This window comes from Ictidomys tridecemlineatus, chromosome 1 (assembly GCF_052094955.1).
Source record: "Ictidomys tridecemlineatus isolate mIctTri1 chromosome 1, mIctTri1.hap1, whole genome shotgun sequence".
Classification (NCBI taxonomy): domain Eukaryota; kingdom Metazoa; phylum Chordata; class Mammalia; order Rodentia; family Sciuridae; genus Ictidomys; species Ictidomys tridecemlineatus.
Window position 1 is genome coordinate 75,756,955 of NC_135477.1, and position 21,044 is coordinate 75,777,998.

General features: G+C 47.6%; 2 protein-coding genes and 1 long non-coding RNA gene across 6 annotated transcripts in view; 2 read left to right on the forward strand and 1 right to left on the reverse strand.

Moving 5' to 3' along the window:
• Rassf4 (Ras association domain family member 4) overlaps positions 1-21,044 on the reverse strand; it is a 35,484-nt gene that overhangs the window by 4,256 nt on the left and 10,184 nt on the right. For all 4 annotated transcript variants that reach the window (XM_005334412.5, XM_013362452.4, XM_078042782.1 and 1 more), the window contains 6 exons: positions 19,424-19,499; positions 7,986-8,128; positions 6,488-6,579; positions 5,652-5,809; positions 927-1,028; positions 556-607 (listed from right to left, as the gene is read on the reverse strand). In XM_005334412.5, coding sequence (XP_005334469.1) covers positions 556-607; positions 927-1,028; positions 5,652-5,809; positions 6,488-6,579; positions 7,986-8,128; positions 19,424-19,499 — 623 coding nt within the window. The remainder of the gene's footprint in view (positions 1-555; positions 608-926; positions 1,029-5,651; positions 5,810-6,487; positions 6,580-7,985; positions 8,129-19,423; positions 19,500-21,044) is intronic.
• On the forward strand, positions 12,121-13,689 carry Depp1 (DEPP autophagy regulator 1). The gene is made up of 2 exons (XM_005334411.5): positions 12,121-12,385; positions 12,994-13,689. The coding sequence occupies exon 2, from the start codon at positions 13,021-13,023 to the stop codon at positions 13,657-13,659; it is 639 nt and encodes a 212-aa protein (XP_005334468.1). The 5' UTR covers positions 12,121-12,385; positions 12,994-13,020; the 3' UTR covers positions 13,660-13,689.
• LOC110599025 (uncharacterized) lies at positions 17,610-21,033 on the forward strand. Its single transcript, XR_005728666.2, has 3 exons — positions 17,610-17,901; positions 18,426-18,534; positions 19,207-21,033. It is a non-coding gene; the product is annotated as an uncharacterized LOC110599025 (long non-coding RNA).

A 21,044-nucleotide genomic window follows, 5' to 3' on the forward strand; every position in this document is an offset into this window, starting at 1 on the left:
CCCCCTTTTGTTTTTCTCTTCCCAATCTTATTTACAAAAAAGGAGGGTAGAGGGAAAATACTTTTTTCCTTTTCCTATAGTGTCATTCAACAAAATCCAGCCAGCAAAGAAACAGGAGCTGAGTGGACAGGAGTGGGAAAAGAAATGAGGAAGTGCAGGCCAGCTCAGTCACAGGACATTGCTACGCCAGTGCTGCAGAGAGAGGCATGCAGGCTCTGTAGCAGCAGCTCTGTGTCACGGCTTCTGGCCTGCACTCCCCACCTCTCCTGACTGAATCACCATGAGCTTGAGAAAAGTCCGTTTTATTTGAAGAGGTTGGTGATGGTGGCTTTGTGCACAATTTTGGTGGGATTCTGAGAGTGATGGCAAGTGTGCCTGGGTTGGGGTTGGGGAAGAAGGTGTGTGGTTTAAGTGCAGTATATGCCAGTATAGGAGGGCTGCTTACTGCCAGCAAGGCCAGCCCAGAGCCCTCAAGGAAGAAGTACAGTTGGCAAGCTTGCCATAGGAGCAGAATTTTCTTGCTTTTATAATCTGGAAGCAGAAGCTGACACTTACCCCCAGACTCATGGACGATGTACAGTGCAAACTCACCAGGGCCATCTTCCACCTGCACAGGAAGTCACAGAAAGTCAGTCTTAACAACTTTTTGAGACAAGATGGAACAAAGTAACCACAGCCACAAAGCCACATAGACAAGGCACCAAAATTATATGATTTTGCCTGAGCCCCTCCTGACACCCATGAGATCTCCAACAAAAATATCAGAGATTTACTTCCCTCTTTACTGAAAATACCAGAGATATCAGGTTCAGCAGAGGAAACCTTGCTAGTGTGCAGCCCTCCCCAGCCTCTCCAGCTCTCCTCCCAGCAAAACAGCAAAGCGTCGTTATCCCAGGGAAACGCTGCTCCATTGTGCCCAGACTTACTCTGAACTTGTTCAGCAGCAGGGTGAGCACCTGCAGAGTGGTCATGGTGCTGTTGACCCTCACGTTGGTCACGGATCCATAGGCAGGAGTGAACACAGAGGTCTGTGTGGGGTGGGAAGACAGCTCAGGGCTGGCATCACAGTGCTGAGCACACTCAAGCAACAGAGGCCAGGCTCTAGGAACACCGGCACCTGTCCGTTCATGCAGATCTATGTGCAAACAGTTCCCAGACCTAGAGACACTCAGGGAAATTGTAAGGGTTCCTGTCTTACGGAGATCCCTAAGGAAGATAACCTCTCTCCCTGCATACCACCAGGGAAAGCCCTCTGAATCCTAAGAACCAGGGTCCTGGAAGTAATTCACTGAGGAAGGGGAAGCAAGTTTTCCCTTCACTCTTTTTGTCGGTTGAATCACCAAGTGTTAGATGATTCCAAGACTTAAATGTCCCAAATCTATTTATTCTACATTCTCTTAGTGGTACCTGAGCAGAGGTCCTCAAGTCACACTATAGCAGTTTCCAACATGTTCCCTTCATCTCAGCCCCTCCAAACCAGTCTCCAAATTGCTGCCCAAATATGTGTGCCACCTTTTGTGCCCAAATATGTGTGACACCAACTTATGGTGGTTTGACTCACAATTTTTCAACTTTGCAATGGGGCAGAAGCAATACACATTCAATAGAAACTGTACTTTGAATTTTGAATTTGGATCTTTTTCTAGGCTACTGATAATGTGATCCTATCTTCTCTCTCGGTGCTGGACAGGGCAGTGAGCCACAGCTCCCAGACTGTCATGGGATCACAAGGAAAAAACCACCATCTCTCTACAGAATGTTGTGTTGCTAAGCAATGATGTTTGGTCGGTCAGGTATACTAGATACATTTTCATCATTGATATTTTCAATATATGATGGGTTTACTGGGACACAATCTCATCACAATTTGTTATAGTTTAGATGTGAGGCATCCCCCAAAAGCTCACATGTGAAACAATGCAAGAAGGTTCAAAGAAGAGATGATTGATTAGGTTATGAGAGAATTCAATCAGAGAATCAATCATCTGATGGGATTAATTGAATGGTGACTGAAGGCCGGTGGGGTATGGCTGGAGAAGATGGACATTGGGGGCACGGCTTTGGGGTATATATTTTTTATCTGGTGAGTGGAGACTCTATTTGCTTCCTAGTCTTCCTATGAACTAATTTCCTCTGCCACACTCTTCTGCCGTGATCTTCAGTGTCACCTTGAGCCTTGAGAAATGAAGCTAGCTGTATATGAACCGAAAACTCTGCAATTGTGAGCCCTCAAATAAAATTTTCCTCCTCTACAATTGTTCTGGTTGCGTCCTTTAGTCACAGCAGTGAAGAAGGTGACTAAAACACAAGTGGAGGAATATCTAAATATGAAATCACCTAAGACATTGCCTGATACTTAATAAGTCCTCAGTAAATACTAACCATGTAGTGAACCTGCTAAATATTTTACATCAAATCTTTGATTTAATCCTCATAACAACCATTTTAAGTGCCTATAATGTGTTCCCTTTTTCTTAGAAAACATAGGATTATAGGAGGTTAAATAGCTGCTCAGGGTCACCTGTCTAGAAAGAACTTTGCCACATAAGGATTCTGCAATGCTTAAAGCCGTTCATTAACTCTGGGTTCAGGTGCAAGTAGTCAGTTCTCTTTCCTTTCTAAGCTGAGTTCAAATTCACATATTCCTCCTCTCTGGTATGCTTTCTCAAGAGAGTATTTGAGACTCAGGGTGCTTAAGGGACTTTCTCAGTAACACCAGCTGGTCTCTACTCTGATAAGATCCAGAGGCAGCCTCAAAGCCCAATCTGCTTCTTCCATAGGTGAGAACTAGACTGAGTCTGGATTGTACGTTATTCAGAAAGACATCAGTTCCCAAGAAACATGGAAAAGAGCGGTTAAGCCATTTCAAGGAGTTGAAAGGTCTTATTTACAAGAGACTGTTGATGTTTCTTCTGCACAAAGCATTGAGAAACTCAAGATGAGCCAGGCACATGGCGCATGCCTCTAATCCCAGCAGCTCAGGAGGCTGAGGCAGGATCCTGAGTTCAAAGCCAGTCTTAGCAAAAGTGAGGTGCTAAGCAACTCTGTGAGACCCTGTCTCTAAATAAAACAAAATAGGGCTGGGGTTATGGCTCAGTGTTCAAGTGCCCCTGAATTCAATTCTTAGAAACCCCCCCCCCAAAAAAAAAAAAACAGATATTCAAGATGAAGCCAACCAATTCCAAGTGGGAACAAAAGTCTTAGGGCTGCTTTCTCAACTCTAACCACAAAAAGGTTTCTCTCTAATAGACCACATTCAAATACAATAGGCCAGAACAAAGCAGTATAGGAACAGCTAAAATATTTTACCCAGTTTGGAAATAAAACCAATCTCACTGTGAATCAAAACAGTTTGTGGAAATGATTGAGTGAAGTACAAGTACACAGTTCTAAGAAATAAACCCTGGAACAACTCCCACCAGAAGTCAATGCTACTATTCTTTCTCCCGCCCTTCAACGGTTGCTTGTGACTCAAGGAATTTGTACCCTAATTTCTATGAATACTAACTGGGTATGGGTGTAGAGCAGGTAAGAATGAGGGCTTTCACATAGGGTTTCTATTTTGAAGCTCCTTTCTCACCCAGGAGATGTGATCCAACTGTCCAAAATGTCTGTGTTCTGGAAAGTAGGACATCTGTCAGGAAAAATGCATCCATATTCTCCAGGTAAGTCTGTTCCCGGGGTAAGAGTCCAAGGCCTGAGTGTGTGGCTGGCTGAGCAGCCTCTCTTAGGAGGGTGGTTCAAATGGAAATAAGGCTGTGGCTGTGATGAGAAACCTCACTGTTCCTTTCTTTTAAGCTCACAGAGTGCTCCAGAGATCATGTTCCTGAGATATTTGCAATGCCTAAAATAAGGTTCAATGTTCCAGACATATTTCTTAGAGACACTAGAGAAGTCAATGTACTGGAGTTAAAACCCACTATTTTTTACCTTGAGCCATGGGGCAAAATATTCTTCTTTGTTTGTTAGGAGCACAGAATTAGAAAACAACCTAAACTTATGTACATAATCTATTTTTTTTTTTTTTGGTACCAGGGATTGAACCCAGGAGTATTAAACCACCAAGCCACATCCCTAGCCTGTTTTAATTTTTATTTTGAGACAGGGTCAAGTGCCCCTGAGTTCAATCCCCAGAAACCACCCCCCCTCAAAAAAAAAAAAAAAACTCAAGATGAAACAAACCAACTCCAAGTGAGAACAAAAGCCTTAGGGCTGCTTTCTCATCATTAACCACAAAATGTTTCTCTCTAGTAGACCATATTCAAATCCAATAGGCCAGGACAAAGCAGTGAGAACAGCTAAAAAGTTTTATCCAGGCTGGAAATAAAATTAACTTCACTGTGAATCAGATCATGTTTGGGGAAAGACTTGAGTGAAGTTATTCAGAGTCTCTTTAAATTGCTGAGGCTAGCTTTGAATTTGTATCCTCTTGCCTCAGTCTCCTAAACCAGTGGGATTACAGGTGTGTCCCTCCATACCTGGCCTCATATACAAATTCATTGACAATTTTTGAAAATTTCTTAAAATAGCATGTCAATGTTTATTCAAATACTAACAATTGGAGCTTAACCCTTTACAGATTAAACCTTTTTTGAAACAAGATTTAAAGAATACCCAAATTATAATATGGTCTTATTGTTAGTCTATATAATATTCTTAATCTCCATTGAACTTCAACCCTGGCTATCCCTGTGCTTTTTCAGGAGACTTGATTTTCACATTGAATTTTTCTGGACTTAACAAATAAAAAACCCTGTCATTTGTAAACACTGACTGCAAACTTAGCAAGGCACGGAAGGGAGGTAATGAGATTAAAGAAGTTTTCCCTTCAGCTTGCAGAGTTGAAATCTTTATCCCAAAATCCAGGGTGCCCCAAGGGCAAGCCTGAATAACGTCTAGAAGACCTGACCTACTTGTTCCTTCAGGCCTGAACCCTAGGACCTCCCAGGTTCCTCCATCTCCATGAGTCATGCTCTATCAAGGAAGGCAGCTGCTCAAACTGGAAACCTTTGCTTTCATTTCCCAGGGCAGCAGGATATGGCCTATCACAGGACACTCCAACCAGGGCCTCACCCAAACTGCCACTCATTCCATTTATAGTAACAATTAACTTCTCCTTTTACAGTTCCGTTTGTTTGTGGAATGATGTAATTTGGGGAAGGTGATCTTTTCCTAAGTTCAGTACAATACATACTCGGACAAAAGGCGGGTGCTGGGAATCAGGAGTTGTTCAGGTTCTCTGGGAACAAACACACTTGCTCCTAGCCACACCTCCGCTAGCAGGCTTAATTTAACAAGTGAGAGTGATGGCTGGATACATGCTGTTCCCATGGAATGATCAATTGAACTTGGAGGGAAACTTTATAGAACATCGCCTCACTAAAGATAAATTGGCATTACGGTCTGCCTTGAGCTTGCCAAAAATCCACACCACTTGGAGAATGGAAAGACAGTGAGTATGTGGCAGAGAAAGCACAGATCATGAATGAGTTGTCATGCCAATGGGTCTTTGGGCAAGATTCTTTTCCTCCTGAGCCTTTAGGATGGGGGGGGGGTGTGACAAGGATCATAGGGCTGCAGTGCCTGTGCTTAGGCATGGCTCCTGTGCTCTCAGCTTCAGGGCACTGGAAGATACCAGGGGGGACTATCACCTTGTGATTATAAAAGTGCCCATTGATGGAGAATCGGTGTCGGCGGATCCGCTGGGCCTCGCCAGGTGCACGGCACTTGGGCCTCCTCTGGATCATACAGCTGGCATCACTCTTGGTCCTCATCAACTGTGGTACTTCCTCCTCTTCCTCCAGGGACCCTATGGAGAGAAATGGACCAGATGGTGGCAGAGTGGAGGGCGGCGGCAGAGAAACTGCCGTGGGTCTAGCCACCAGGCCACCTTTGGGATTTGTGAGGCTCCCAAGAATCCTGTGGTCAAACCACACTGCAGAACACAATGGCATTAGTGTTAGAGGCAGGGGCAGAGCTTGGACAATTTGCAGACAGTTTGCAGACAGGAATGTGTAACTTGTGTCACATCATGTGACCATAAGCCTCCCTGTCTGTCTCATGGAGCCCAGCAAGGTCTTTAGGCACTTCAGACTTGTCCTCTGTGCACCCACTCCTTCACTGAGTGCTAAGGGAAGAGGCACAAAGAGGACAGATGAGCGATTATGAATGAAGCCCCCAGAGTCCTAGGGCCAGGAGGGCACCACGCCTTCTGCTGATGTTCCTTCTTTGTATAGCATTGACACAGTGCAGGGGACTCAAGGCACTGACACACTGTGACCCTTCTGCAAGTCTCTGTTCCCTTTTCCATAAAGGGGAGTAAACGAGGTTGTAAGCAAAGTGCTTTCTATTAGAACGGGTCACTCCTAAGATAAATGAAGCCATTTGGGGCTATTCCACAAGCCTGCACTTTGGAGACTGTGGTTGTGCATCAATCCCCTCGTTCCCTGGATGAAACAAGGTCCTGAAGCTCCTGAGCTCCACTTACCTGAGCCATCTCTGGAACTCTCAGCTTTGGGCACAGTCTGAGTGCTTGGTTCCTCAGCAGTGATTTTGCTGTCCTGGGGAGGTGGTTCCTTTCTGAAAAGAGACAAAAGCTCAGGTGGCTTAGGCCAAAGAGATGAAGCTGGCTGCCTCTGGGGGCAGGATACAGGACAGAAATGGGCCAAGCTGAGACAAGTGAATGCAAAAAACCAAAGAAATGCAAATTTTTCCCACAGGCATCTCCAGGAAGAGCAAATGTCTAGCCCCATAGACCCTAGTGGCCATGCTAGGCTGCAAGATCTAGACACATGCACAGGGCCAGTGCCGTGCATCTCTATGCAGCTATGTACCCAGTGGGCTCAGCTTCAGGGCCCTGAACAATTTTGAAAATTGAGTTTTCCAAGGGCCTGGTAGGGAGTCAGGCAGAGGCAACCTCCAAAGGGCCATCCTCCACATTTCTTGTAGGACTGACCCCATGCCCATATAGTCCATGCCAGGATGGAGAAAGAACAGGCACAATGGGATACTGCCTGCAATAAAGCGTTACCAGGAAGAATCAGACAGGAGAGTCCAGGCGAATACATGGGCTGCTGTCTGCAATTGCTGATAGCACCTGGGACCAGATTTATCTCAGGAAAGGAACATGGGTCACACTACTGCTTTTCAGGAACCCATAGCTCTCCAGTTTTTCTTTATGCTTTAAGTCTGTGTGGCTCAAAATTTGCTACAAGTGACGAGGGACACATGGGGATATGCTGTCTCATGGAGCCCAGAAGGTCTTTAGGCACTTCAGACCTGTCCTTGGAGCATATGGGGATATGCTTATGTGTCAACATGGTGAGTCATCCCAGAGCATCTGTTTTACCTCCAGGTTTGTAGGGGGCACAGCTCTGAATGCTTGCCTCTTAAAAAGAGGCATACTATGCAGAAACAAGCAAAGTGCCCTTTTGAGAGGTAGGAGTGTGGGAGGAGGTGAACGTCCATGAAACAGTTTGTCCTTCTGATCAAAACATTCTCCCGAAAATAAGTCTGATCTTAAACTCTAACATATTTACAAAAATAAAATCTGACATTAAAATAAAATAGAGTGGTAGGAAGCTAAATTTGTGTGATTTCCTAGTCCCCCCTCCCCCTGCAGTTAAGGTTTGAATGGACTTGGAATGCAGCTCAGTGGTAGGGTGCTTGGCCCTGGGATCCCCCTCCAGCAATGTAAAATGGAGGTGATGGAAGCCTAGGAATGTTCTGTGAGGGAGACAATGTGGTTGTTATCTAGCAAGGTTACCCTGGGCAAGGCTGCATTTTGTGCACATAAAGTGAGGAAGGACCGAGGTAGTCACAGGACAATGGAAGCCAGGCTGGGCTACGCTCCCATGCCAGAACCTGTCCAGAGTGGGTTGTCCACTCTGAGGCTGAGCCTATCCCACAAACACCCTAAACAGTAATGCTAGGGTTGAAAGGTGTCATGAGGCCCACTGACCCCACTCTGCCCTCTAGGCACTCACAGTGGGCAGCTGGGCTGTCCAGGTGCCCACGAAGCTGAGGGGAGGTGCACTCGCTCCCGGTCATCTTGCATCTGGAGTCGGATGGGCCGTCTGAGTCCCCAGGCGATGTTGAGGAGTCCCTCGATGATCAGAGCCCCTTCCTCCTGTGGGGCCCACACACATCAAACATCCACCCCAGAGCAGCCACCCTCAGAGTTACTGCCCATTCTTCCCATACCCACGCAGGGACAGGACGCTCAGGCGAGCCCCCAAACACACTCCTTCTCCTTGGCGTTTCATCATCCGCCAAGGAAGAGCTGCAAGACTCTACGTGCTCCAGGACAGGAGGCCAGGGCCCTGTGGGAGGAAGCCTGAGGCGTGCTTTCCACTGTCCAGCTCTGGCCTGGCCAGAGGCACAGCCAGGGTCAGAACAGAGGACTGAGTCAGGTGTCCCACAGGAACCCACAGCTGTCTAGCAGGCACGTCCACACTGCAGTGAGGAAGCGTATTCCAGAGCAGCACAGTATGACCACCTGTCCACCCAAGACACTGCTTTGCCTACACTGTGCAAGGTTCCTATTTCACCAGATCCTGCTGGATCTCATGTGTGCCAGGACAAAGGGCTTCCTCCTCCAGATGGGTCTCAGCCCTGTCCTTCTCCCCACACTTCTGATGGCAGCAGTTCCCATTTGTTGGGACTCATTCTACAACCAGAATTCCAACTGGCTTTTTTCCTGATAGCTGATCTTGCCTTTCTCACTACTTCTAGGACATTGCCAGTTCCAAATCCCCCTCCAGTATTTCTGTAAAACCTCTTTCATCCTGTGTCCCCAACCAGTCTTGGTTTCCTTGGTTCTGCAGATAGAACAGCTCCTTCCCTGCCACTCAACCTGAAATCCTAATCCACAGAACCCTCTGCTCCACAAGCACCTTGGTTGGCTCTGGCTCACACACCCCTTGTGTCCTTAATTCTTTGTCTCTGACCTATTTTATGGCCTCAGTCTCTCAGTGACCATCTCAGATTCTCTGCACCCATTTGGATGACCCCATAAGTGGGCTTGACCAGGCTTCCTTGAACACCCTCCCCACTGAGCCAGAGAACTTAAACATCATTCTCCCATTACAATCTCATCCAATATTGTATTTCTTTATTTACTTATTTGTTTTTGTTGTAAGAACATACAACACAAGACCTGCTCCCTTAATGAATGTTTAGGCGCATAATGCAGTATTGTTCACTCTAAGCACTGTGTTATCCAGCAGATCTCTTAAACTTATTCATCTTGCATAACTGTAACTTTATACTCATTGAACACCGATCCCCATTTCACCCACCCTCCCCCACTGTCCCTGGTAACCACCGTTCTTCTCTAGGCGTCTGTGAGTTTATTTTAGACTTCTCACTTAAGTGGGTGGAATCCTGCAGTTATTTTTGAACAACATTGAGATTCACAAATTTCATTTCTCTCTCCTCATGAGCAGTGAAAGCCCTATGAGAACAGGGCACTGTAGAAATTTCTTCATATCTCTGGCAGTGTTTACAGAGGTGCCTTGCAGGGTTTGGAATTACAGTTAGCAATCATTTCCAGTTCAAACAGTCTGATAAAATGATCTCCTCTAAAGTTATTGAACATACACATAACTCTATGATATGACCTTTTCCTGTTTGCTGAAAAAAAGAAACCAAACAAGAAAATATCAGAGCCATTTTGATACCCACTGATGAGATGCAGGCTCAGATGTAAAACCAAACTCCCTATAAAGGCCATTTGAGCTATGGAGTTAAAGATATCTGGGGAAAATAAGAAAAACCAAGGTAAGATTCAGCTCTTGTGTCTTGGCCTCAGGTACTTCTATCACAAGACCCTGCCCTACCTGTAACATCTCAGCTTGTGGGATTACCTCATTCATGAAGACCCAGTACCCTCAGAGGGAGATGAAGCAGACGTGGTTCCAGCCACGAGACACTCACGCCTGGGTGCAGAAGGAGAACTGAGGGAGGCTCTTGGAGAAGGTGCCTGTGCACTGGTCCTTGGAAATGGTTGAAGGTGGATGGAGAGGATGGGGGAGCAGGTATTCCCGACAGTAAGACCTGCCTGGACAAAGGCAGTGAGAGGCAAGGAACAGCTTGGTCAGCCTGAAGAAAGCCCAAGACAGCTGAAAAAGATAGGAAGCTGGGCACTCCCCACTGCCCAAGACCAGAAGAGGTCCTGGAGGTTGCTGGAGGGGAGAGGAGTGAGTTTAGTCAGCATCTCAATGAGGAAGGAATGCCTACCCCACTCTAGGAAGAGGAAAAGGCACAGCTCGGACAGGCAGTGGGGCTGGACAGCCAAGTCTTTTCCTTGAGGGAGGACAATCTGGGGATCTTACAATGAAGGAGGAGGCAAGGTATGGGTTGACTGGATGGGACCATGCTGGATGTCCCTACCCGTGTGTGTCCTGTGCTCCCAACATGCTCACCCACCATGGATATACCCTCCCCTCTTTCTAGATCCATCCTCATGGATGGGAGGCCCTATTAGCCTAAAGCTATCTCTGATAACATCGATGAAAAACTAAGGCCAGAGCAGATTCTACTAGGTTAATCTGCTAGTAGAAGTGCCGGCAGGCAGAGGCAGGAGATGTGTCTCTTGATTCTGATGGTAAGACCAACCTCAGAAAGGCCTCAAATTTCACATACCAGAAAGTTATTGTGGCCCTCTAAATCTATGTCCCAGTCAACTCTTTCCTCCTCAGTTCATTCTCTTGACTAATTAACTAATTACTAATAAATCCAACGAAGTGCCAGAGAAACAGACAAAGGATGGAAACCTTCAGATATAAGAACCGCCAAGGGGGTGACTGCCCCGCTGCACTGAAATCCTGCTCACCGTTCACAGGTGCCTCACACCTTTGCCCACTTGGAAGCAAGAACTCGAGACCAAGATCTCAGGACTGGGGAGCCCTCTCCCTTCTAGGACTCCTCTTCCTCCCCCAACTGAGGACAGGGGTGTTCCAGGTGGGCTCAGGCTGGGGTGGAGAACCTAGGGGCCTGTCTGAGCTGGCATAGTGCAGATTCTTTACCAAGACCTTTCCCAGGGCTTGCCCACCTTGTCCTCAGCCACTTCCTGTCCTGGAAGCCCCCACTAACTTCTCAATGCTGCCCAGGTGCCCCCTGGCCTTCCGAGTAGCCACCCCCTATAATCCGGACACAGAAGCCAGAGCAGAAGTCCAACTGTAGGACCCTGTTCAAACCCTGCATTGTCCTTCCATCAGCCTCTGTGGGAAACCCAGTGTCCAGGCTAAGATCCTATGACCTCCCATAGGGGCAGGCATCATGTCCCTTCAACATGTGGAGCACACTCATATGGCAGGGTCTTTGCCCGTGCTGCCACATTTTTCAAGTCTCTACATCAATGTTGTTTCTTAGGGAAGATACTCCTGACTGCTCTACTTACAGCGTAGTCTGCCACCCTGTCCCATGTCACTGCTATTCTTTTCTTTGCAGCTCTCATGGATACCTGAAGTCACAACATCTGTTGACAGATGACCTAATTGCCTCTCTTCCTGGAATATAAGCTCCAGGGGGCCATGACTGTCCATGGCTATGTTTACTGAACTTAAAGCAGTTTCTTGCACACAGTAACACTATGTATTTAGTGAACAAGTAAATAAACACATTCGCTTTTAAAAATACCTCATCTGGGATGTTGCAAGATTAGGATCAGACTTCCAGCAGGCTGCCCTGGGTCCCAGTCCAAGGTGGATCTACTTCACGTTGGGGTAGGCCCAGGAAGCCTCCAGGGCTCTGCATGGCTGATGCCTGAGGACCTGGCCAGCCCCACCTCACAGAGGTAGGTCCAGCACTCAGCAAGGATGACCACAACACCAGGAGGGTCACAGGCTACTGATATAATACAAAGCAGGTGGCAGACTCTGGGCCCCTGGGTCTGGCTATGGGAATCCGTGGAGCCCCCTGACTCTCCAAGGACACGGAGGTGTCCAGGAGTGAAGGCCACCCTGCCCCCACCCTCCAGTGTACACACTCTCCACCCTCCCACAGGCACAAACACAGGATCCAGGCTGGCAGCTGGGCCAGGCCCCGCCCGCCTGTCACACTGTTTTCCTCAGAGTGCCTTCCTGAGCACTGCTATTTTTGGCCCTCGTGACAGTAATTGATGACTGGAGGAAAGGTATAAAAGTGGCCAGCAGGCTTCAAAGCTTGCCAGACAGCACAGGGAGAAGCTTCCACTGCGGACATTGGATATCAACCCACAGCACTTCGTCCTTACCGTCCTCTTCCCCGTGACCCAACACTGGACACAGGGCTCCAGCTGCCGGACTCCCACCTCTCCACCCTGGAGCTTTCCGGGGCTTCCCTTTGGATTGGATTGTCCTGGGTCATCCAGCCTCCCTGCCACTCCTAGACCTTTGAGCTACAGGTAAGAGAGAGTGAATGCTCTCTGTTTCGAGATAAAACACAAGGGTTTTGTTTATTTTTGAGAGCGATTGTTAGCCTTGACTTGTACAGTCTCTCTATAGGATAGAGACTAGGATGGTGCTGCTAATGGCAGTCTGCCGGGGGCTAAGTGCCACATCTGCAGAAGGCTTTGATTTTACAAAGAGCTGTCACACAAGAGGTGTTATCTCATGTGCTTCCCACAGCCCCCCTGCCAGGGTTAGATTTATAACCCTGTTTTATGAATAAGTAAGTGGAGGCTTAGAGAGGTGATCTTGCCAAAGGTCTCAAAGTCAGTAAATGGCAGATGCTGACTTTAAGCCCAAGTTTCTTCTGATCCCACAATTTTGCATTTGGATTCTCTTTTCTGTGCACAATCTTAGACCACAGTAATAGAGTCTTTAGCACATGTAGTTTTAATGTTGGCGGGAAGGATGAGCCCAGGAGTCTGATTCCTGGTCTGCAGATTCCACATTGCTCTCAGGGCTCCTGATTCCTTCAGACAACCTCGGATGATGGAGGGGACACAGGAGGGGGGGTGTCAGGATGGCATGGCGGGATCTTCACCACTTGTTCTCTACCGCCCAACAGGTTGCTCCCTCTGTTTTACTAGAAGCAATGAGGTCCCGCCTTCTACTTTCTGTGGCCCACCTGCCCACAATTCGAGAGACTTCAGAGGAGATCCTGCCGGGGGGAACTGGGCAGGATCCCCCAGCCTCTCCCAGCCTGGATGACTATGTGAGGTCTATCTGTCAACTGGCACAGCCCACCTCTTTGCTTGACAAGGTCACAGCCAGAAGCCGACCCAGCAGACCCCACAGGTCACCCCGGTCCAGTGAGAAAAGTCACCCTGCAGCATCCCTACAGGACAACACTGCCAGCTTCGGTGGTCAGCAGTCCACACTGCCCTCTGCTGGCACTACTGATCCTTTGGACTGGATCTTTGGGGAGTCTCAGAGAAATGAGACAAATAGGAGGGACCTGCTCAGAAGAACTGGCCCCTCTGCAGGACACTGGCGTGCACACAGAGAGGCCAACAGTGGCAAGCCCAGTGGGTCCCCCAGAAGGAGGCTCTTTGAAGCCAGGGCATTTGGACACTCTCTGACAAGACCATCACAGGATGTGCACCAGAGCTCCAACCTGAATAACTGGGCTTCTGGGCAGCCAGGTCGGGCCACAGCCTCCCCCTGCAACCCCCGCCCAAGTAGTATTCTCAGAAGTCTTTACTTGCACCTCCCTGTGATCCATGAACTCTGACCTCTCCCCAATAAAGGCTTCTGTAAAGAGTGTGCTGGGTCCACATTGCCTCCCCACCCTCCCTCCCTTACGGTGGACACTGTCCCTGGCAGGTCTTTGGGAGGGAAATGCTTTCATGCAAGAGCTGCCTGTTCTAGCAATTCACAGTGAGAAGCACCCTTACTCTGAAGAGTGATGACAGCCTGTCTCACATGAGGAGACATGACGGATGCCATTTGCTCTATTCCCTACTGGCCTGTTACCTTGGGCAAGTGACTTGTGTCTCTGTTCTTTGTTTTTCTCATGGGTAACATGAGCATAACTGATGGAACCTGCCTTCAGGCTGTTCCGATGAGTAAACAAATATGAGCCCGTACTCTGGGTAGCTATTGCAGTCACAGATGAGGAAATTGGGGGCAGGGCTTGGCGATGGGGCTTTCAGCTCCCAAGAGACTTCAGAGCAAGGCCCTGGACATACCCAAGTCAGACTCTTGGTCCCTACCCTCAGAGCCCTTGTTTCATGTGGACCAACATAAAACATGGAATTTTAACAAATGCACCACTGTGTCCCAGGGGGAATTGTCATTGGGCACCCTGGGGGAACCCTGGTGGCTCCAATACATAAGTCCTGTTGTGGCATTGGGAAGGTCCCCATGCCAAGACAGACTCTGTGCCATTCAACCCGCAGGGTGCCAAATGCTTGGACCTATTGGCCTGGTCCCTACCCCTACCCACATCATCTCCAGCCAGTTCATATGTCCTAAGACTCTGACCAACACAGGTCAGCTTTGGGTTCCCACACCCTGGAGAACCCCAGTTGATGGAGGTATCTAGTGAGCATGAGGAAAAGGACAGGGAATGGGGGTGGATTTCCGTCCTCAGAGACGTATATGGCTTCAGATAACTGAAAAGAATCATGACTAAAGACCTATCACTGTGTTCTCTTGTGCTGCGTGACCCTGGTCAAGATGGAGTGGCAGAGAGAAAGGAGAAAAGGAGTGGGGGCCCACAGCCAAGCTCAAGCCAAGACAGAATCTCCTCTATCATCTTGCTTGGTGAACTGTCAATCTGTTTTCTTTCTTTCTTCATTTGTGTTTGTATGTCTAGTTTAATTGCTTTGGATTTGTTAAATGTTTATCTATCCTTGTTTGTGGGTTTTCTGGGAAGGCAGAATATAAACCACATACCAAAAAGAAATAGTTCCACACAAGTAATTTCATCAATTTCCTTATCTGTACAGTGGGGGACCCCATCATCTGTCCTTACAGGGGCTGGGAAACTAGACAAATGGACTTGGAGATGGAATGATAAGCACCAACTACACATGTCTGCATCTATCACAGCCTGCTGGGTCTCTTCCGTAACTTCCAACCTGTGGGTCCCTGACCTGCTATTAATATATGTAGGGTGTTCTTTAGCTATAATGTCCTCAGGAGTGATGGGCAGGGGGATGTCCTATCCAGTGGGTTCCTAGTTAGGGACTAGATAAGCCAGGTTTGCTGGGCCACCCTCATTGAAGCCCCTTCTGCAAGGCAGCATGAAAACTGGGCCACTGTGGGTAACTGGCCACTAGTACAACATTCTGGCGGAACTTCATAACCTATTTATGGTCAGAAACCACAGTGTTGCAAGGGGTCACGGTGGGGGGATGGTCAAATGGAGTGAGTGGATGCCTGGACTCTGACTCTTCAAATAATCCTTGATGTGAAATAAGTTAATGGCACCTTCAAAAAGTGCTCTCCAACCAGCAGTTGAATTAAAAAGCTGGAAGAGGGATTTCTGGCAGTGTCCCAAGCTGTTGGAAGACAGAACATCCCAGAATTCCTTTTATGCTAAGTACTCCTGGTGGGAGCCCCTGTTGAGCAATCACATTCTCCTGATTCCTGGCTTTTGGAGTAACCAGAGGGTTTGGGACTGAAGATCCTCCCTAAGGAGCAGGCTGGGAAGGCCCTTTGTAGCTCCCAAGGAACAGCTGTCCAAGGGGCCAGCTACTCATTTCAGGGTTCAGTGGTCTTCCAGTGCTTAGGAGAGGGATGGGGCAACCTTCCTAGGAAAGGCTCCTGTCTTTCAGCACAGGAGATAGAGAAGCTCTTTCTGTCACCTTGCTCAAGGCCTGTGAAGTCCTAAATTAGATAGGGTGTAGTAAATGCTCATGCCCGTCAGGGGGAGCCTGTAAGCCCATTGAGAACTGGGAGTAAGGCTTGCGGACCAGGCAACAGTTTGGAGAGAGTTAACCTGCCTCTTAATCTGTGAAGTCTAGAGTGATAGGTTTACATACAGGTATTTCCAGGTAGTCAGCTTTTCTTCCGAGACACCAGCCAGTCTACTTAAAACTGCCATCTTCAAAAGGCACAAATTTCTCTCAGCAGCTTATACTTTTCATTGCAATACAAACAAAATCATCCCAAAGGCAAAGCTCATTGGTATCTTAGCCTCCAGAGAAAGGAATCTATGCCTTCACCCTAAGGAAGCTGGAAAAGGGTCACAAGGAAACATTTGCCCCAGAGTATGGTCCCTGCCCACAGAAGCACCTAATCTCTCAAAGTTCTGCAGACACAGGAAGAAGACAGTGCCTCCTAAGTGTAGCACCCAGGCTGCAAGTGCTACCAGGGAGGCCCAGTGACAATATGCAGGAGGTCTCTTTCAGTACACTGTCTGGCTTTAGGAGAACACACCTGGGTGGCAAGCCCTTTTGCAGCCCAAAGGCACCTTAGCTTGGGGATCAAGGGCTACAAACAGCACTGTATTCCCAGGATCTGTTCAGTGATACTCAGTAGTGACCTCTAAAGACCTCTGAACCTTAGGGTCAGAAATGGAATTGCTATATTATAAACAACTTTGCTCAGACTTCAGAACCTTGCTGACATCTTTTATTTGCTTCAAAGTGACTTTGGACTAAAGACAATCTCTGAGAGATGGAATTTCTTTGCAAGAAAAATAGTCATTCCCATGGGACGAAACTCTTATATTATAGTCTTAGAGGTTTTACTCAAGGATATGTCAGCCTGGGATGGCCCTACAGCAAGTGCCTGAGAGTGGGTGATCCCAGAGGCCCAGGAAGTATCAGATCTGCAATCTTTGAGATGGTTGGTGGAGATATCACAAAGACTCAGAGAGACCCTAAGAGGCATGATGCCCTAGAACCTGGCATCCTTATCAGTATAATAATGCTGAGCCCCAAACCTTCAGCCATGTCTTTTTTTTCTTAAATATTTTTAGTAGTTGTTGGTGGACTTTCATTTATTTATTTGTTTATATGTGGTGCTGAGAATCGAACCCAGTGCCTCACCCATGCTAGGCAAGTGCTATACCACTGAGCCACAATCCCAGCCCTTGGCCTTATCTTTATGGTTTGTTACCCTAAAAAGACACTCACTCACACTGGCACCCCCATGTCTATCAGGCCTGCAGAAAGCTCCTGAAAGGTACTTCTGGCTCTATGGAGATCAGGTTAGATCTTCACATCCTCTTTGGGGTTAGGGACCTGAAAACCCCCTGCTGTGAGTTAACTTCCTACCACTGCAGGCTGTCAGAAATGCTCCTTGGGGCTGAGGAGTCCCCCCCCCACTTTTCCTCTTGGACTGTCCCGCACACACAGGGTAAGACCAATAGAGGAGTACTTCACAGTCCTGCCCCCCACATGGCTGTTCCCACAGAGGGGATTATCTTGGGGAATCCCAGGTGCCAAAACCAAGTTCTTCTGATGTCTCCCAAACTTGACCTTTCATCAGAATGCACTGATGGGCTTGTTAAAACCCTTCCAGCTGGGAGGACCAAGAGTTTCTCATCCAGCAGGCCTGGGGGAGGGGGTGGTAAGAATGTGTTTTTAACCAGTTTCCAGGTGATGCTGAAACTGCTGGTACAGGAACCTCACAAGGAGAACAACCAGGATCTTGGATCAATTCCTGAAAGGCTCTGCATTGAAAAGTGGAAGCCCAGCAGGTAGATAATCTTAACATACCCCCCCCCCCTGCCTCTATCAGCAATCTGAAGTGGGAACCAACTCCTCACTTAGCAGTACAGGTCAAAGAGCAAAAGCCCTCTGACCCCATTGGCCACATCCTTCTCCCCCCTGTCCCTCCCCACTGCCAGCACACTGGAGCTCAGGACTCTGTTCTCATTCCAACTCACTCCAGGCCTGTATCTGTGGCTGGTCACCCAACAGCTATGCACACACAGGTACACACTGATACCAGCGGCTTGGGGAACCAAGGCCAGAACCAAGTGAGGCTCAGACCCAGCTCCAAGGGGCTCACTGCTCAGGTAAGAAAAGAGCCAGCAGAACCTACTCTAGCAAGGTGGTGGGTTTAGAGCCATGACAGTGGCAGTAAGGAGCTGGGTGTGGACAGGGTAGTCTGGGAGCAGATCAGGTAAGAGAGGTGTTGGAGAGAGAGTTCCTGGAAGAGGAAAGAGAATGAGGTGCACATAGAGAGGGGGACAAGTGTTGGGGCCAGTGCCAAAGCACCAAGTCAGGAGGGCACATCAAAGGAATGTGGAGTGTGAGGCTTGAGCCATTCCAGGTGGTCATAAGCCACCCAGCCTTCCTGATTCAGGAGCCTAAAGCTCCCCAGCCATATAGCCTACATAACTAGAGGCTAAAGAGAGTGACCTCTGGCATGGTCTGTAGAGTGCCTCGGGTGTCTAACTGTGTATCTGGCTCACTCTCATTTGCTGCCTAAAGAAGGATGTGGACTGATGAATGATTAATATGAGGGAGAATTAGTGAGTCAGTGACCTCCACTCTGATGAAGTCTCTTGTGAGTTTCCCATTCTGTGTTTGACAGCAGAAAGGCGACTGGACATTCACAGGCCCTTGTCAGTCACCGAGAGATGGAGAATGTACAGGTGGCCAACAGGATCTCAACATGGAAACTCCCCAAATAAAATCTTAATATGGTAAGACTCACCATTAAGCTATACAATGCACTAAATTAGACCCAGATAGGAGTACAAAGCTGTGACTCCTGTGTAAAATGTCTGAAGATTCTGGTGGAAGACCAGGCTCTGCTTCATCTTCCCTCAAATGGCTACTGAGCCTGGGTCCTGTAGGACAAGCCCTGGAGTACAACTGGTGTCTGAGGCTGCATTTGACCTTGGACATGTTTTCTTAAGCCTTTATGATGTTTTAAGATTTGGGAAATTCTTGCTGAAGTTCCAGACATCTAGTTGCTTTGGAAAAATAGAAGAGGTTTGGCTGAATGAGGCCCAAATTCTTGCACGGCAGCCATGGGCTGGATCTGATGGGTAGCTGCTAACCTCAGTTTGGACCTACTCCCCATGGGTAGCCTGTAAGGCCCTGCAACCATATGAACTTATAACCCTGAGTGGCCCAAATACCTCACTTTACAAATGAGAGCACTAAGGACATAGGTTAGAAGAGCAGGGATACTGGGCTAGGATGGTAGGGAAAAAAAGAGGGACTGACTCTTCCCTGGTATCCTCCACTGAGCAGTGTGATAGGCCAGGCAGTCTCTGAGACTTCAGACACCATTGTCCCATCAGTTTACCTGGACAAAGGTGGAGGGAAAAGATACGAAAGTGCTTCCTATCTTCTCTGAATTTTTACAGGGAATGTTCCAACTTTATTTTGCTGGCTGGTAACCTGGTCCCTGACCAGAAAGTGACAGAGTCATCATATAATTTATTATCCAAACTGGGACATTCAGAGTAAAGGGAATAGTCATCATAATTCCCCTGGAAAAAAACAGGTGTGGGCCAAGGCTGTCTTCGGCAAGCCAGCATAAATGACGTGACCCTGTGAACAAAAAAGACCTCCCGGCCTCACCTCTCGGTGCCTCAGCTGGAAGCTTCTGCCCTCATGGTAGCAGTTGTAGGTTTTCAGCAGGCTCAAGAGCTCCGACCTGAAAGGTAAAGACACACACATACACTTGGGGCATGGAGGGGACCCAGACAAGACATTTGGCTTCACTAGCCTCAGTTTCTTCCCTCATAAAATGGTCATGATTACACACATTTTGCCAGTTGCATATGATCAGTAGAGAGCCCTGACGGTGCCACCGTGACACCAATCCTTTCATCTTCCAGAAGGTCCAGCATACGGACCCTTGTGGAAAGAGGAATGTTCTAGGCGAGGGAGCTCAGAAAGAAGCGAAACTTGCAGGTAGGCGCCAACCTCCCAAGGACATCTAGGGTAGGTGTACTTTCAGTATCACAGATCAGCGTCCCTGACAGCTTCCCTGTGCTCTACCTCTTGTCACTTCCTCAGAGGAATTCCCCGGGCTTGGATTATTGGCATTTCCAAGATTCATGCTTTTTCCTGGTATTGATTCCTATAAAGGCCCTGTGTGGCTTCTGCAGAGAGAACAGGAGGGGTGCCTGCCTCTTGCCCATCTTGACTTTCCAGAGGAACAATCAAAGCATGAAGATAACAGGCTGAGAGTCAGATCCTGATGGCCCACTTCACCCATATACTTCTCCCACTAAAAAGGAAAAGTGACAGTGCCCTGACAGATGTGCTGGACAGAGAAGACCAGGATAGCTTTCACACCTGAAAAGGCTATGCAAGGCAGCACAGGACAACCTACACAAGATGCAGCTACACAGACAATTTTAAATCTTCTAGTAGTCACATTGAAAGGGAAAACAAAACAGGTAAAATTAGTAGCGATCGCACATTTATTGAACCCAGAACATCTAAATTGTTATACTATCAGCAGAATCAATTCAAAATTTATTGGTGAAAGCCGATACATTCTTTTTATTTTGCCAAAGTGCTTTCCCTGTGGAGGGTCTAGGAACCATACCTGCCCAGCCAGTTTTATGAGTTGTAAGGTTCCCCTGCAGGAGCCCAAGGTTCTGGCTCCTTTTCAGGCAGTGCCTCCCACCACATGCAAACAACACAAAAGGAGGACAGCAGAACCTGCTCTAGGGCCTGAGTCTGTGGTCTGTATGTGACGTGGACATGATGGGAACTGATAGGGGAAGCAATGTATAAACTTATGGTATTAAGAAGGCAGGACTCAGTGTCACATCTCCATTGTGTAGGAGATAAATGCTGAGCATAAAATTATGAGTAAATACATATTTACATGAACTTAATCATGATTAAGGTTTTTATGACTTTTTAGATTATATTGTTACATTGCTCTTATTACAAAATTTAAATAAAAAATAATGCAAAGAGAAGCAATGATGTTACATAACGATGTGTGTTTCCTGGATTGTTCCTGGGAGGACCCCTGGGGGAAGGTCCTCAGCAAAAGCTAATCATCTCAAGGATGTTGGCTCACCTTCAAGTTGGCAGGGTGAAAATATCAGAAAATACTTGGACTCAGGACTCAAAATGGAAGACAAAATGAAAAAGATACTTCAGTTCAGAAATGGATTGAGAAAATATCCCCAATATTTTCATGAAAGTAAATAGAAATCAGCAAAGTTAAAAATAC

Coding starts and splice junctions, on each gene's coding strand:
- Depp1 (XM_005334411.5), top strand. CDS start 13,021: ATGAGGTCCCGCCTTCTACTTTCTGTGGCCCACCTGCCCACAATTCGA.